Source organism: Nerophis ophidion, linkage group LG10 (assembly GCF_033978795.1).
Source record: "Nerophis ophidion isolate RoL-2023_Sa linkage group LG10, RoL_Noph_v1.0, whole genome shotgun sequence".
Lineage (NCBI taxonomy): Eukaryota > Metazoa > Chordata > Actinopteri > Syngnathiformes > Syngnathidae > Nerophis > Nerophis ophidion.
In genome coordinates this window covers 24,674,350-24,688,382 of record NC_084620.1, presented here as the reverse complement: position 1 = coordinate 24,688,382, position 14,033 = coordinate 24,674,350, and the positions used below count along the sequence as shown (strand labels likewise).

At 40.8% G+C, this 14,033-nt stretch overlaps 1 protein-coding gene across 4 annotated transcripts in view; it reads left to right on the top strand.

Moving 5' to 3' along the window:
- The window catches only part of LOC133560502 (uncharacterized), a 33,839-nt gene that overhangs the window by 10,978 nt on the left and 8,828 nt on the right, over positions 1-14,033 (top strand). For all 4 annotated transcript variants that reach the window (XM_061913088.1, XM_061913089.1, XM_061913092.1 and 1 more), the window contains 11 exons: positions 504-565; positions 683-886; positions 962-1,482; positions 1,553-1,785; positions 1,860-1,994; positions 2,119-2,217; positions 2,304-2,332; positions 8,206-9,218; positions 9,281-9,409; positions 9,471-9,505; positions 9,581-9,730. In XM_061913088.1, the coding sequence (XP_061769072.1) occupies positions 504-565; positions 683-886; positions 962-1,482; positions 1,553-1,785; positions 1,860-1,994; positions 2,119-2,217; positions 2,304-2,332; positions 8,206-9,218; positions 9,281-9,409; positions 9,471-9,505; positions 9,581-9,730 (2,610 nt within the window). The remainder of the gene's footprint in view (positions 1-503; positions 566-682; positions 887-961; positions 1,483-1,552; positions 1,786-1,859; positions 1,995-2,118; positions 2,218-2,303; positions 2,333-8,205; positions 9,219-9,280; positions 9,410-9,470; positions 9,506-9,580; positions 9,731-14,033) is intronic.

Here is a 14,033-nt window from a genome sequence, read left to right as displayed (position 1 = left end):
TTCATTGGTTGTCTTCCACGGATGTCGATCAGCGCCAATGAGACTTTTTTTTTCTGTTATTTAAGTGTTATATTCTGTTGTTAATCCGACATACCATTTTGTATTGCACTAATTGTAAAAAGGAAAGTCCTGAACATACAGTACCAATCGACAGAAGACGATTTTTGCTTCATCTTTGACCCATTTTTGATGGATTTTCTTTTTTGGACCTACCTGGTGACCTTCTACTGGGCAGCAGCTTCCCTAAGGCTTTTGTTTTCCTGATCCTCTATGATGGATGCCAAGACGACCTAGATGTCAAGAAGAAGAACCAAGTCCACAAGGAGATTTAAATTTTAGAAAGTTTTACAGATTAGTGTTTAACTCTAAAGACTGTTTGTTTTCTAGTTTTTCGCTCATCAGTAAAAAAACACATACTTTTCATGTCTGTTTGTATGAATCCAGAGAAATGTCAGTCCTGAAGGTTATTTTGGTGATGATGTTAACCTATTTTTGCCTGCTAGGATTGGATCGCTCACCAAAATACAACCCTTCACCTTGAGAACTGCAAAGTCTTTCGAAAGCAGTGAGTCTTCTTTTTTTACTTTAAGAATTATAACCAAAAGTTAATTTGCTTTCGATGACTATTGTCATTGCTGCACTAAAAACTGGATCCTTGACAGAACTATTTATGATAATTCAGGTTTCCAAATTGGGATGGAGATTTGCTTAGTGTCTCTGAAAAAGGGCAGAATACGTCCACATCACAGTCTCACCATAAGAAAAGCCAGCGTAGGAGTCGCTCATCTTCCTGTTCTCGCAGTCCTCGGCATCGTCGCAGTTCGAACAACCGAAGAGACAGGAGGAGTGACTCCCGTTCGCGTTACAACTCCAGATGCAGTCACAGGTTCTGCCAGACGATCTTAGTACATGGTGTACATGACTTTTAGACTTGACTGACTTTACTTTATCATTCTCCCAGGTCTCGTTCACGCTCGAGAAGCTATGAGAGGCACCACTCTCTGCCCAGAAGTCAGGAACGGCACTCATCCTCACCGGAGAAGAGGAGCAACAAACTCTCGTCTTCCCGTAGAAGCCGGGATCGGTACTCATCGCTGAGAAGCCGCGAGAGGCGGTCGTCGACGCCAACCCAACGCAATAAACGATCGTCATCCAAAAGATACCGTGATAGGCGATCCCCATCGCACAGCCGGCGAAGCAAACGGTCGTCATCTAAAATAGGTCGTGAGAGGCCATCTTCATCGCAAAGCCCGCGCAATAAACGCTCATCACCCAAGAGAAGCCGCAAGAGGCGATCCTCATCGCAGAGCCAGGGAAGCAACAGCTCGTCATCATCAAGAAGTCGTGAGAGGCAATCCTCGTCGCCGGGCCAACGCAATAAACGCTCATCAACCTATAGAAGCGACAAGAGACGTTCTTCCCCCAGAAGGAACCATGAAGCTAACGCAGAGAGTTTTGCTGAAAAACTTCTGGAATCATCAGGTGTGACAGATGTTTAGTACCTCAATTAAATGCATTGTGTTTTGATTACTTTGTATTTGTCTTGGTCCAGCTGTCCAGTCTTTGTCAAAGCAATCCGACATGGAAGCTGTGGTTAAAACTCTTGCCCCGGCCTTGTTGGCTGAACTGGCAAAAATGAAGTCACCCCTTTCCAAAGGACGTACCTCCTCTTCACAGTCCACTGCAGCCGCAAAGAAATCTGGTGCCTGCTCCTCAGAAGCAGCCAACAAAAAGGGCGCAAAAGCGACAGTCACCAAACAAAAAGATTCATCTGCAAAGAATAAGGTTAATGCTTGCGAGGTCACCTAAGTTTTATTTTATTTTATTTTAATTGTGTGCTCCTCTCTGCCTTTGATCAGCCTGGTGAAACCTCTGCTCCAACCTTTGTGACGCTTGAAGGAATTGTTCCGGATCTTACTTATGGTGACATAGTGGCGGCTGCTGAGCAGTACGGGAAAATCAAATCACTTGTTCTCTTTCGCGACAGATTGCAGGTTCTTCCTTTTTGTTCTAGTATTTGTGTCTTTCTCCAACTTACATCATTTGCAACATAATATCTCATGAGTTACGTTTTTTTTTATTGTCAATTCTTGATAACAATAATGTGTGTGGTTGTAGGCAGTGGTTTGTTATGAGAAAAGGGAAGATGCAGAAAAATTTCGGGACATAAAAAACTTTGAACTGGAAGGATTTCCAATCACTGTAATGGAAGAAAAGGTGGGATATGTTTTGCTTTTATGATATTGTATATGAACATTTAATGTATAGTTGTTGAATCTCAGTGAGTTTCTTTTTGACTGCAGGGGACTCTCACTAAGAAGAATCCTCAAAAGTAAGTTGCATTGCTTCATTTACCTCAACTTATTTTCACAGGAAAGATCAGTAAATAATAGAGATGGTTTGATTTAATATTACCTAAATTTACCGTGTCTTAAATTACAAGGGAGAGATCATTACATCCCATCCATTTGTCCAAATATTATGGAAATCTTTGATTTGACACTGTGCAATGACCTGGTTGATGCAACATGAATTAATTACCCTACCGCCGTTGTCATTTCAACTGTGTAAAATTACTTTACGTGCCAAAAAGAGAGTTCTAGCTGATGGTAACCATGCTGTATTGGACTTGGACTGCCCATATTGGCAGTCACAACAACGACAATATTTTTTGGACCACAAGGCACACCGGATTATAAAGTGCACTGCCGATGAGGGGGTCCATTAAGGTCTATTTTCATACTAAAGGCGCACCTTTTTACACTTTCTTGAGGATCGCATAACATGCAATGGAGGTTCTTTGGTAAAAATGTTGCCAACTTTTACAGACCATCTTTAAGCTGCTTTCTGATCGTCTTCTCAGGATGCACTGTTTTGTGGGTGATCTTATTTTCGTGGTCCCACTTCGACTGCATATTTTCCCTGTCATCTTTGTTGCACCGGTAGTTTTTAGTGCTGCCATAGCAAGTCCACTGACATATATCAGTTTGAACTAGGGCTGGGCGATATGGCCTTTTATTAACATTTTGATATTTTTAGGCCATGTCACGATACACGATATATATCTCAATATTTGGCCTTAGCCTTGAATTAACACTTGATGCATATAATCACACCAGTATGATGATTGTATATGTCCATATTAAAACATTCTTGTTTATGCGGCATTAATATATCCATCCATCCATTTTCTACCGCTTATCCCTTTCGAGGTCTCGGGGGGTGCTGGAGCCTATTTCAGCTACAATCGGGCGGAAGGCGGGGTACACCCTCGGCAAGTCGCCACCTCATCGCAGGGCCAACACAGACAGAAAACATTCACACTCACATTCACACTCACTCATGCGGGGCAATTTAGTGTTGCCAATCAACCTTTGCCCAGGTGCAAGTTTTTGGCGGTGGGAAGAAGCCGGAGTATCCGGAGGGAACCCCAAGCAGTCACAGAGAGAATTAATATATGCTCATTATAAACTTTCATGCAGAGAGAGAAATCACAACTACCGTATTTCCTTGATTAGCCGCCGGGGCGCTAATTAATTTAAAATCTCTTCTCACTCCTGCGCTTATTCCAAGCATGCGGTAAAAGTAAGCAGGCGCTAATAATTTTAAAACCTCTTCTCACCCCTGCGCTTACCAATGGCATGCAGTAAAAATTTGAATGTGATAAATAAAAAAAATTAATAAAAAATTATTCTGCGTCCGCGGCCCGGTGGTTGGGAACCATTGCTCTACAGCATGTCATCGCGCCCACTTTCACACGATGCTGTCAGCGTGCCGGCCGGGCGCATGCATTTCGCTTTTTATTATTCGAGATTGCAACGCATACTTGGCCATGCCTATTAAACTGAGGGTTGTGACATAAACAACTTTAAAACTCTTACTAATATGCGCCACACTCTGTGAACCCACACCAAGCACATTTCTGGAGAGCATTGGCTCTGTGGCACATTATAAACGCAGCATAGGGATTGCCCATAATGCCTTGTATCCGTGACTCTTGGTATATTATACACGCGCCCCCAACCCTGCCCACCTCAACCAACGCACGTAGGGGGGGGGTTTGTTGCCAGCGGGTGTATGGTGTAGCCAGGAGTCGTGGATGCATTGCATTCTGGGTAGGTGTTGTGTTGCGTTTGTGGTGTGTTGCAGGGCCAATGTTCTCCAGAAGTGTGTCTGTTATCATTTAATGTGGGTTCGCGGAGTGTGGCGCGCATTGGCAGGAGTGTTGAAGTTGTTTATATCACAACCATTAGTGTGATCTGTATGGCTGTGGAACAAGACCCCTGGTATACACATAGTAAAAGCAAAAAAAAAACTTCTCCGCCATTTTGAAAAAGTCGACAGTGGAAGCCTCGCTTGTGACGTCACGATTTTGACCCGGCGGTAAAAGCAAGCATGCGCTTATTAATTTGGGGAGCGAGTTTGACCCGGCAGTTATTCAAGGCAGGCGCATATTAAATGCCCGGCGGCTATTCAAGGAAATACTGTAAGTCAATTTACCAAAACTGTATTTATTAAACAGTTATTAAGCAGTAGCACAAACATTCATATAATTTCCAAAACAGAACTTGCAAAATTGTCAGAGACATTTTAAAACAAGGTATTAGTACAATTTTGTGCATAATGTCACTAAGATGACATATCAAAACAACACTAAATTAAAGTTAACTTTTTGAGCAGAACGCCACTACAATGTTTAAGAACAAATAAAGTGCACTTTTGTGCATGATGTCACAAGATATTTCATTAACTGTCAAATAAAAATGAGCTGCATAATAGGAAATCAAATAGTGTATGTCCTAAGCTATGTGGTAGGTTACTGCGGACGTTATCTCCTTCTGTTGTTGACTATTTTTATCATACGGTGTTGATCTGGAAATGGTTGCTTAGGTATTTTGTTGGTGTGGCACTGAACGGAGATATTGACATGCTGAGTTTCAAACACTCCTTATACTATAGAGGGTCATTTCAAATGATGCCACAAATTAGCAGTAATGCTAATTTTGTAGAAACGCTTTTGCCCCGTACTTGACATATAACTGTTGTTTGTTCAAAATCTTCCTGCTTGAAGCCAAACCACTGCCAGACGATGCACCCCTTGCTTTTTTTCTATGGAATTAATTATTCTTCCTTTTTGTTACGAGATTCGCACCTTCTCTCTCTCTTATTACTACTCGCACCGCACTGCACCGCTAGCACAGACAGCTAACTTTACCCGTTCTGCTACCTCTCTGCTCCGCGAGACCGTATGACGTTGCACGCGCGGCAGTATGTGACGTATGTAAGAAAGTGCGCTTGTTTTATGTCTCTGTGAGAAGGACAGACAAGAAAGAGGCAGAAACCCCTGTAGTTTAATGCCTGCAGCTAAAAGCAACTGCGTGAGAACGTATAGTCGAATATCACAATATAGTCATTTTCTATATCGCACAAAGACAAACCCGATTTGATATATTGCCCCGTCCTAGTTTGAATTATATACTCCTTTTATATTAGAAATGACAACAGTGGAGGCTGAATGGCCCACAACAAGGATAGAGAAAAAGGAGTTTATTGATGACGGTGCGGGCTAAGTTTGCACATTTTTGTGACTTATGCGGATCCCAAATAATAATAGACGCACTGTGTGCCTTGTAGTCCGAAAAATACGGTACATTTTCAGTGGACCCTTAGCCTCTCGTTCTGCAGCACAGCCTCAATTATTATTGAAGGAAGGAAGAGCAGACTGACAGCTTTGAGGATTAACATATATGTTTTTTGGTGAAAACTGTGACAATTAGTGAGTGCCTTAATAGGGCTGTTACTGTGTTCTATTGCAAATTTGCAAGTGGTGATGCTGTTATTTGTTGTAATGAAGTTATGTTTTGGCAATGAGGTATGGGCCACATTGATTATGAAGTATTCTCATTTATTTTAAATTTGTTTTAAGATTATCCTGCAAAATTGTAGTTTATTATATTTTCATCTTGGAAAGGTGTTGCTTGTTCCGGCCACCAATCAACAATGCTATTAAAACTGTAGTGCATTTTTAATAGCAGCTGTATTGTATAACTTATAGGGGTCATAATCATTTTTTTTTTTTTTTTTTACATTTAAAACACTTTCTTGTGGTCTACATAACATTTTATTGTGGCTCTTTGGTCACATTTTGAATAAATTGTTTTATAGACTGTTTTCAGGCTTCTTTCTGATCGTTTCTTCAGGGTGCGCCATTTTGTGGGTGATGTTATTTACGTGGCTCCACTTCGACAGCTTTTTCTCTTTGTCATCTTTGTAGTAGTCTTTAGCACTTCCATAGCCAGCCTACTGACAGATTAAGTTTGAAATATATGCTACTTTGTGTTAAAAATAGTACCAGTGGAGCAGGCATGTGCATATACAAGAAAGTCTGCCTCACAACAAGAGGATACCGAACAAGAAAGAGCCTATTGACTACGGTGGCAATTGCATGCAAAAGATTAGCGAACAAAAGGAGCCTATTCATTACAACGGCAGCAGCGCTCAAAGCAGTTTTAGTAAATTTCTACCATAATTAACTGATGTTACACTTGGAAAAAAAGTGTTCTGAAAGGGGGAAATTCTAAACAACTAGTTCCCCAAAAGTATAAAGGAAGGCAAATCGGTTTTATAAATATCTCAATGGCTCCACGGTTTGATTTCAAATTTTCGTGACATAATGCAGATCCCAAATAAACAGAAGGTACCAATTAGTAAGAAAAGTTTGCTTTGCATTAAAAGTTCCCTTTAAGTTGTGTTGTGGGCTTTTAATTTATTCCTTCAGGGAAGCAGGAAATACAGTTTTCTTTGATATATATATATATATATATATATATATATATATATATATATATTAGGGGTGGGCAAATTAATGCGTTAATTACGCGTTAACTCATCAATCTATTAACGCCGACAATTATTTTATCGCACATTTGCGTATGTTGTTTACATGCTTTTATTTTGTTAACGCCTTTTCTTAACAAGATGGCATCTCCCGGATGTACTTCGGCGTGGAGGGGCTCTTGGTAAAGATGGAACATTTGGCAAAAATACCGGACAATTCTGCAAATTTCATGGCTGGCTTACAGCGTGGTCACTCCGGGATCACTTACGACGCCAGACAATTCTGAATGTGGATAGATCGGGCCGTTTTGGACTGAATGAGGCGTGCTTGCTAGACCAGCTAGCTAGCATGGGAATACTTTGCCGGCTACATCCAGCGGCCTGTGAAGCAGCGGAGTATTTGTGTTGTCTGTCTATTTATGAATAATGCAGATGAGGAGTGTTGGATGAGTTCTTAATGTTTACTTTCAGAGCGTGCATATCACAACATACAAGATGCCGTCATGGCGACACAACCTATACCGGGATACCGCGCATGCTCGTCACTCCTGTTGCATGCTGGGTAGGGTAGTTCTTTTTTTCCCTGGCTCATATCACAATATAGTACCATGTATATGCGTTCAGTTTATCAAAGCACCAAGCAAACAATCGGAAAATTCCCATCATATCAATTCCTGGATATGGTCATAATTATTTTAAGTGCACTACGCAGAATAAACACAACATTATTAATATTGCTACTACGGATAATTTGATCAAAAATTCCCTAAAACAGCCCACTACCTATAATATAGGTTTTTTAAACATAAGATCCCTGATAAAAAAATTTTTTTCTGCTGTTACCTCAGAAATTGCCTGTTCAGATGTTATGATTGTGGCTCAGAGATTTGTTTGTAGATTATATTTATTTTCCATAACAAACAGGATAACTTAAATACCCTGGCAGTGCCAATAAGCTTAAATGTTTGTATTTACATTTTTTGAAATATTTTCATGAAATATGCTATTTAACAACTGTTTAACAAAGACTGATATAAATTGTGTTTGCACAACAAATGTTTTGGCGTTTTTGTTCATGTGGGAGAATATTCCAATAATGGTGCACTACACACTACTTTTGAATTAATTATTGGGCTTTGCGTATACAATGCAGTTAATCGCGATTAATCGGAGAAATAGTGCGATTAACTTCGATTAAAATTTTTAATCGTTGCCCAGCCCTAATATATATATATAAAGAGAGAGAGTATCTGTTTCTGCTGATATACAAAGTTGCAATATTGATACCGGACAGGAAAAGGTTGTATCGGAGCTGCCTCGTAAATTACAAAAAGTAAGGCTGCATAAATCTTTTCTTTGTTTTGCCAGAAAACTTGACGCCTCAAACAGTGTCTCTACCACTCAGACATCTAAATCCGCTAGCACTCCCTCTACAAAACGTGCTGTACTCTCTGCAAAAAGGTTGGTCTCCAAAGCAAAGAATGTCTCATGCAAGCAGGTCACCAAGACGGTAAAAGGACCTAAGAAGAAAGATCCAGTAAAAACAAAGTTAAAAACTACCTTCACTGTTAAGTCAGCTCAAGGGTCAAAGGTTATTAGAGAAGCACCCAAATGTGAAACTCTAAAAAGTGTTGCATCAGGAACTGCCTTAAAAAAAGAGGAGCAGCCATCGAAATGTAGAACTGCAGAAAAGCAACTCACTCTTAAGGACTCATCTGAGCTGATTGCGATCAGAGAACAAAACACACAACCAAAAGTGGTCGATGCGGGACCAGCAAGCGTGACAGAATCTCAAAGACACCAGACCACACAACCGGAAGCAGCCATTGCTGGACCAGCAAGTGTTACAGAACCTCCAAGAGATCAGACCACACAACCGGAAGCAGCCACTGTTGGACTAGCAAGCTTGACCAAACTTCTAAAAGACCATACCACCAAGGCCGAGACCGCATCACCAGAAGCAGCTGATGTTCGACCAACAAGGGGGAAAGAACCTCCAAAAGCGCCAACTACACAACCAGAAATGGCCAATGTCGCACGAGCAAGCATGACAGAACCTCCAAGAGACCACACCGCCAAGGGCGAGCCCAGTCCACCAGAAGCAGGTGATTTTGGAACGGCAAACTCTGCATGTTCGCCAGAGCAAGCAGGGGCTCCAAAATCAGAGTTTCCAGAACCAATGGTAGTGGACACTTACACAAAGACAGAGCCACAACCTGACAAAAGTGTGAAAAACCAGCAAAGTACCGAGCCCCGAGGGGAATCAGCAGTTCCACCGGCGGCCCCCAAAAGGGATTTACTAATTAATCGGCAAGGTGAAGCTGATGGAGACGCAAACCTAACACAAGCACGAGACAAAAAACAAGAACAGAAGCAACAAGGTTGGTTTGCCACCTAAAAGTTGACAAACTAGTGACTTGTTCATTAAGTCTTTTTTCCACAGCAAATACATCCAAGACTCCACCTAAGGCAGCAGTGGTGCAGGATGTGATGTCATCACACAGCGCTGAGGCTGCAGCCACACTCACCATTGGAGAGATGATGGAACAACATCTGCTTCAAAAAAGAATCAGTGAGTCTGACACATCAACAATTTACTAGCTGTTATTTATTTGTAACATTGTCTGTTGCAGTATGCCTCAAAAAGAAAACCTGCTTGTCAGCAAGGGTAAGAACTTCACTTTATGACAGTCTTGTTGGCATCTTGAAGTAAAAGACAAATCACAATGTTCTGTTTGTCCAGTTTCGGTCACTCAACAGGACACAGCTGTTGATCACGCACCTGCCCATATATGACGGTTCCTACAGTGAGGAAGACATCGCCCGGTTGTTGGAACCGTTTGGATTTAAGTATTCGGACAAGAAAATCTACGTTATTCCTGAAACGTGCATGGTAAGTGCGACTATTGCATGATTCCGGACATGCCAATTTTCTTGCTTACGATTGAGATTCTTTTTCTGAGGGATATTTTCACACACACACACACACACACACACACACACACACAGCATATTCAGGGCCATGTGCTTACATTCCAAAGAACTCAAGAAAGGCATAGCTCGGTTGGTAGAGTGGCCGTGTCAGCAACTTGAGGGTTGCAGGTTCGATTCCCGCTTGTGCCATCCTAGTTACTGCCGTTGTGTCCTTGGGCAAGACACTTTACCCACCTGCTCCCAGTGCCACCCACACTGGTTTAAATGTAACTTAGATATTGGGTGTCACTATGTAAAGCGCTTTGAGTCACTTGAGAAAAGCGCTTTATAAATATAATTCCCTTCACTTCACTTCACTAAGTGATTGGCATTTTTATTAGACTTTTCATTATCTTGTGCTGATTTGAAGAAACATGAAATTGTCTTCTACCGTTCTTAATGGAAGGTCCCCGACGGACCATTGACGGGGACTTCCTTAACAGGGTTAAAGAAGGCGGAAAATAAAAGGCAATGAGACATGGCATGCTGGCTCACTCTACAGTGTGATAGAAGAAACGTTCTTTAAGTAATGTGATAGTGATAATTGATTACCAGTGGCGTTGGCTGTTATTAGGTAAGAACCCGGGGCAGTAAAGTCAACTCGCCCTGGCTGGCGAGACTGGAGTAGAGTGCAACATGATTATTTAAGTAAAGTGGCAGCGTTTGTAGCGATGCTGCCTGGTTAGTAAAATGAAATTAATCCTTTTTTAGAAATATGATCTTGTTTTTGTGCAGCCTTAGTAGGCACTTTGAATTACTCTAATGATTATACTAAGGGTGTAACTAACGGTACACAAAAATCTCGGTTCGGTACGTACCTCGGTTTAAAGGTCACAGTTCGGTTCACTTTCGGTACAGTAAGAAAAAAATATATATATATTCTGGTTATTTTCCAATTTTGTAAACAATGGCTTTATCCTTTTAACGTTGTGAACACTATAATAATTCTGCCCGAAAATAGCAATACATGTGTGTGATGGATGTGAGCCACCACTAACTAGGCTGATTAGTGCAACAGCAGGCAGTCATGAATCCTAAGGATAACAATAACATAAATATACACACAGGGTCGATTGCCAGGGTTAATGTGGTCACCATATATAAAATAAGAACTTAATAAGATAAGGCTCAGAATTGGTTTCTTAACTTGATGTTTGATGTTTCCCTCTTACACACATGTAAGAGGGATGTGTACCATGGCTATGAGTTGTTTTTTCCCCTTGGCCTCAGTCTGGACCCACTCTCAAGGGGCCCAGGCTTAGACCGAATTTTTTTATTTTATTTTATTTTATTTTAATCTTTATCTTTTATTTTTTTCTCCCATTCCCCCCCACTTGTTTACCTGTATTTCACCTTTTTTGTAAGGGGTGCCGGAAGTTGGCAGACCCGTCAGCGATCCTGTTCTGTCTCCCTGTAATGTTTGTCTGATCTTAAATGGGATTGTGCTGAAAATTTAACTTTCCCCTTGGGGATTAATATTTTATGTCTGATTCTGATTCTGAAAATCTTTCTACATATAAAGTGATATATTTCTACATATAGAGTTCAACATTAAACTGCTTCAAGTTGTTGCTCAGATTCAATAAAATGACGAAACTTTTCTTCTACATATACAAACCCCGTTTCCATATGAGTTGGGAAATTGTGTTGGATGTAAATATAAATGGAATACATTGATTCGCAAATCCTTTTCAATCCATATTCAATTGAATGCACTACAAAGACAACATATTTGATGTTCAAACTGATAAACTTTGTTTTTTTTGCAAATAATAATTAACTTAGAATTTCATGGCTGCAACACGTGCCAACGTAGTTGGGAAAGGGCATGTTCACCACTGTCTTACATTACATTTTCTTTTAACAACACTCAATAAACGTTTGGGAACTGAGGAAACTAATTGTTGAAGCTTTGAAAGTGAAATTCTTTCCCATTCTTGTTTTATGTAGAGCTTCAGTCGTTCAACAGTCCGGGGCCCTCAGCTGGCGTATTTTACACTTCATAATGCGCCACACATTTTCGATGGGAGACAGGTCTGGACTGCAGGCAGGACAGGAAAGTACCCGCACTCTTTTTTTACGAAGCCACGCTGTTGTAACAAGCGCTGAATGTGGCTTGGCATTGTCTTGCCGAAATAAGCAGTGGCGTCCATAAAAAAGACGGCGCTTAAATGGCAGCATATGTTGTTTCAAAACCCATATGTACCTTTCAGCATTAATGGTGCCTTCACAGATGCGTAAGTTACCCATGCCTTGGGCACTAATGCACCCCCATACCATCACAGATGCTGGCTTTTGAACTTTGCGTCGATAACAGTCTGGATGGTCCGCTTCCCCCTTTGGTCCGGACGACACGATGTCAAATATTTCAAAAAACAATTTGAAATGTGGACTCGTCAGACCACGAAACAATTTTCCACTTTGCATCAGTCCATGTTATATGATCTCGGGCCCAGAGAAGCCGGCGACGTTTTTGGATGTTGTTGATAAATGGCTTTCGTTTTGCATAGTAGATCTTTAACTTGCACTTACAGATGTAGCGACAAAATGTATAGTGACAGTGGTTTTCTGAAGTGTTCCTGATCCCATGTGGTGATATCCTTTAGAGATTGAAGTCGGTTTTTGATACAGTGCCATCTGAAGGGATCAAAGGTCACTGTCATTCAATGTTGGTTTCCGGCCATGCCGCTTACATGGAGTGATTTCTCCAGATTCTCTGAACCTTTTGATGATGTTATGGACTGTATATATTGAAATCCCTAAAATTTCTTGCAATTGCACTTTGAGAAACGTTCTTAAACTGTTTGACTACGGTATTTGCTCAAGCAGTTGTGGACAAAGGGGTGTACCTCGCCCCATCCTTTCTTGTGAAAGACTAAGCATTTTTTGGGAAGCTGTTTTTGTACCCAATCATGGCACCCACCTGTTCCCAATTAGCCTGCACACCTGTAGGATGTTCCGAATAAGTGTTTGATGAGCATTCCCCAACTTTATCAGTATTTGTTACCACCTTTCCCAACTTCTTTGTCACGTTTTGCTGGCATCAAATCTAAAGTTAATGATTATTTGCAAAAAAAAAAAAAAAAAGTTTATTAGTTTGAACATCAAATATGTTGTCTTTGTAGCATATTCAACTGAAAATGATTTGAAAATGATTTGCAAATCATTGTATTCCGTTTATATTTACATCTAACACGATTTCCCAACTCATATGGAATTGGGGTTTGCAAAAAGTGCAACATTAAACAGTTTCAACTGTCAACTCAGCCTAGGGCTGGGCGATATGGCCTTTTTTAAATAACTCTGTATTTTTAGGCCATATCGCGATATACGATACATATCTCGGTATTTTGCCTTAGCCTTGAATTAACACTTGATACATTTAATCACAGCAGTATGATGATTCTATGTGTCTACATTAAAACATTCTTCTTCATACTGCATTAATATATGCTACTTTCATGCAGAGAAGGAAATCACAACTAAGTCAATTGATTAAAACTGTATTTATTAAAAAGTTATTAGCAGGTGACTTTTCAAATGATGCTACATATTAGCAGTAATGCTACTTCTGGTAACAAAGCGTGTGCCCCACACTTGACAAATTAAAGTTATCTATTCGACATATTCCCTCTTGAAGCCGAACCACCGCCAGATGATGGACCCTGTGCTGTTTTTCTTGGGAATAAATTCTTCCTTCATTTGTGACCAGGTTTGCACCTTTTTTCTCTCGTATACCACCGGAACACTCCGCTAGCATCACAGCTAATGTTAGCTACGCTGCTACCTCTCTGCCGGGCGAGGGCATATACGTATGTGATGTATGACGTGACAGTATGTGACGTATGTAAGTTTCTGCGGTGGCTGTCTGTGAGAAGGAGAGACAAGGAGTGGGAAGAGCCTTTAGTGTAATTGCCGCAGCTAAAAACAACTGCGTGAGAACGTATAATCGAATATTACGATATAGTCATTTTCTATATCGCACAGAGACATACCCGCGATACATCGCGTATATCGATACATCGCCCAGCCCTAACTCCGCCTCAGATTAACTTTTCTTTTTTCCCACCAGCCTTTAACCCTGGTGACCTTCACTCAATCTTCATGTTATTTTACCATAAAAATCAGTTTATCCACGTTGTCTGCAGAAAGAGCAGACCTGCTAGCAGTTTTAATGTCTCCAGCTTTGGAAAATACCCTTTCTCTGGGCACGGAGGTAGCAG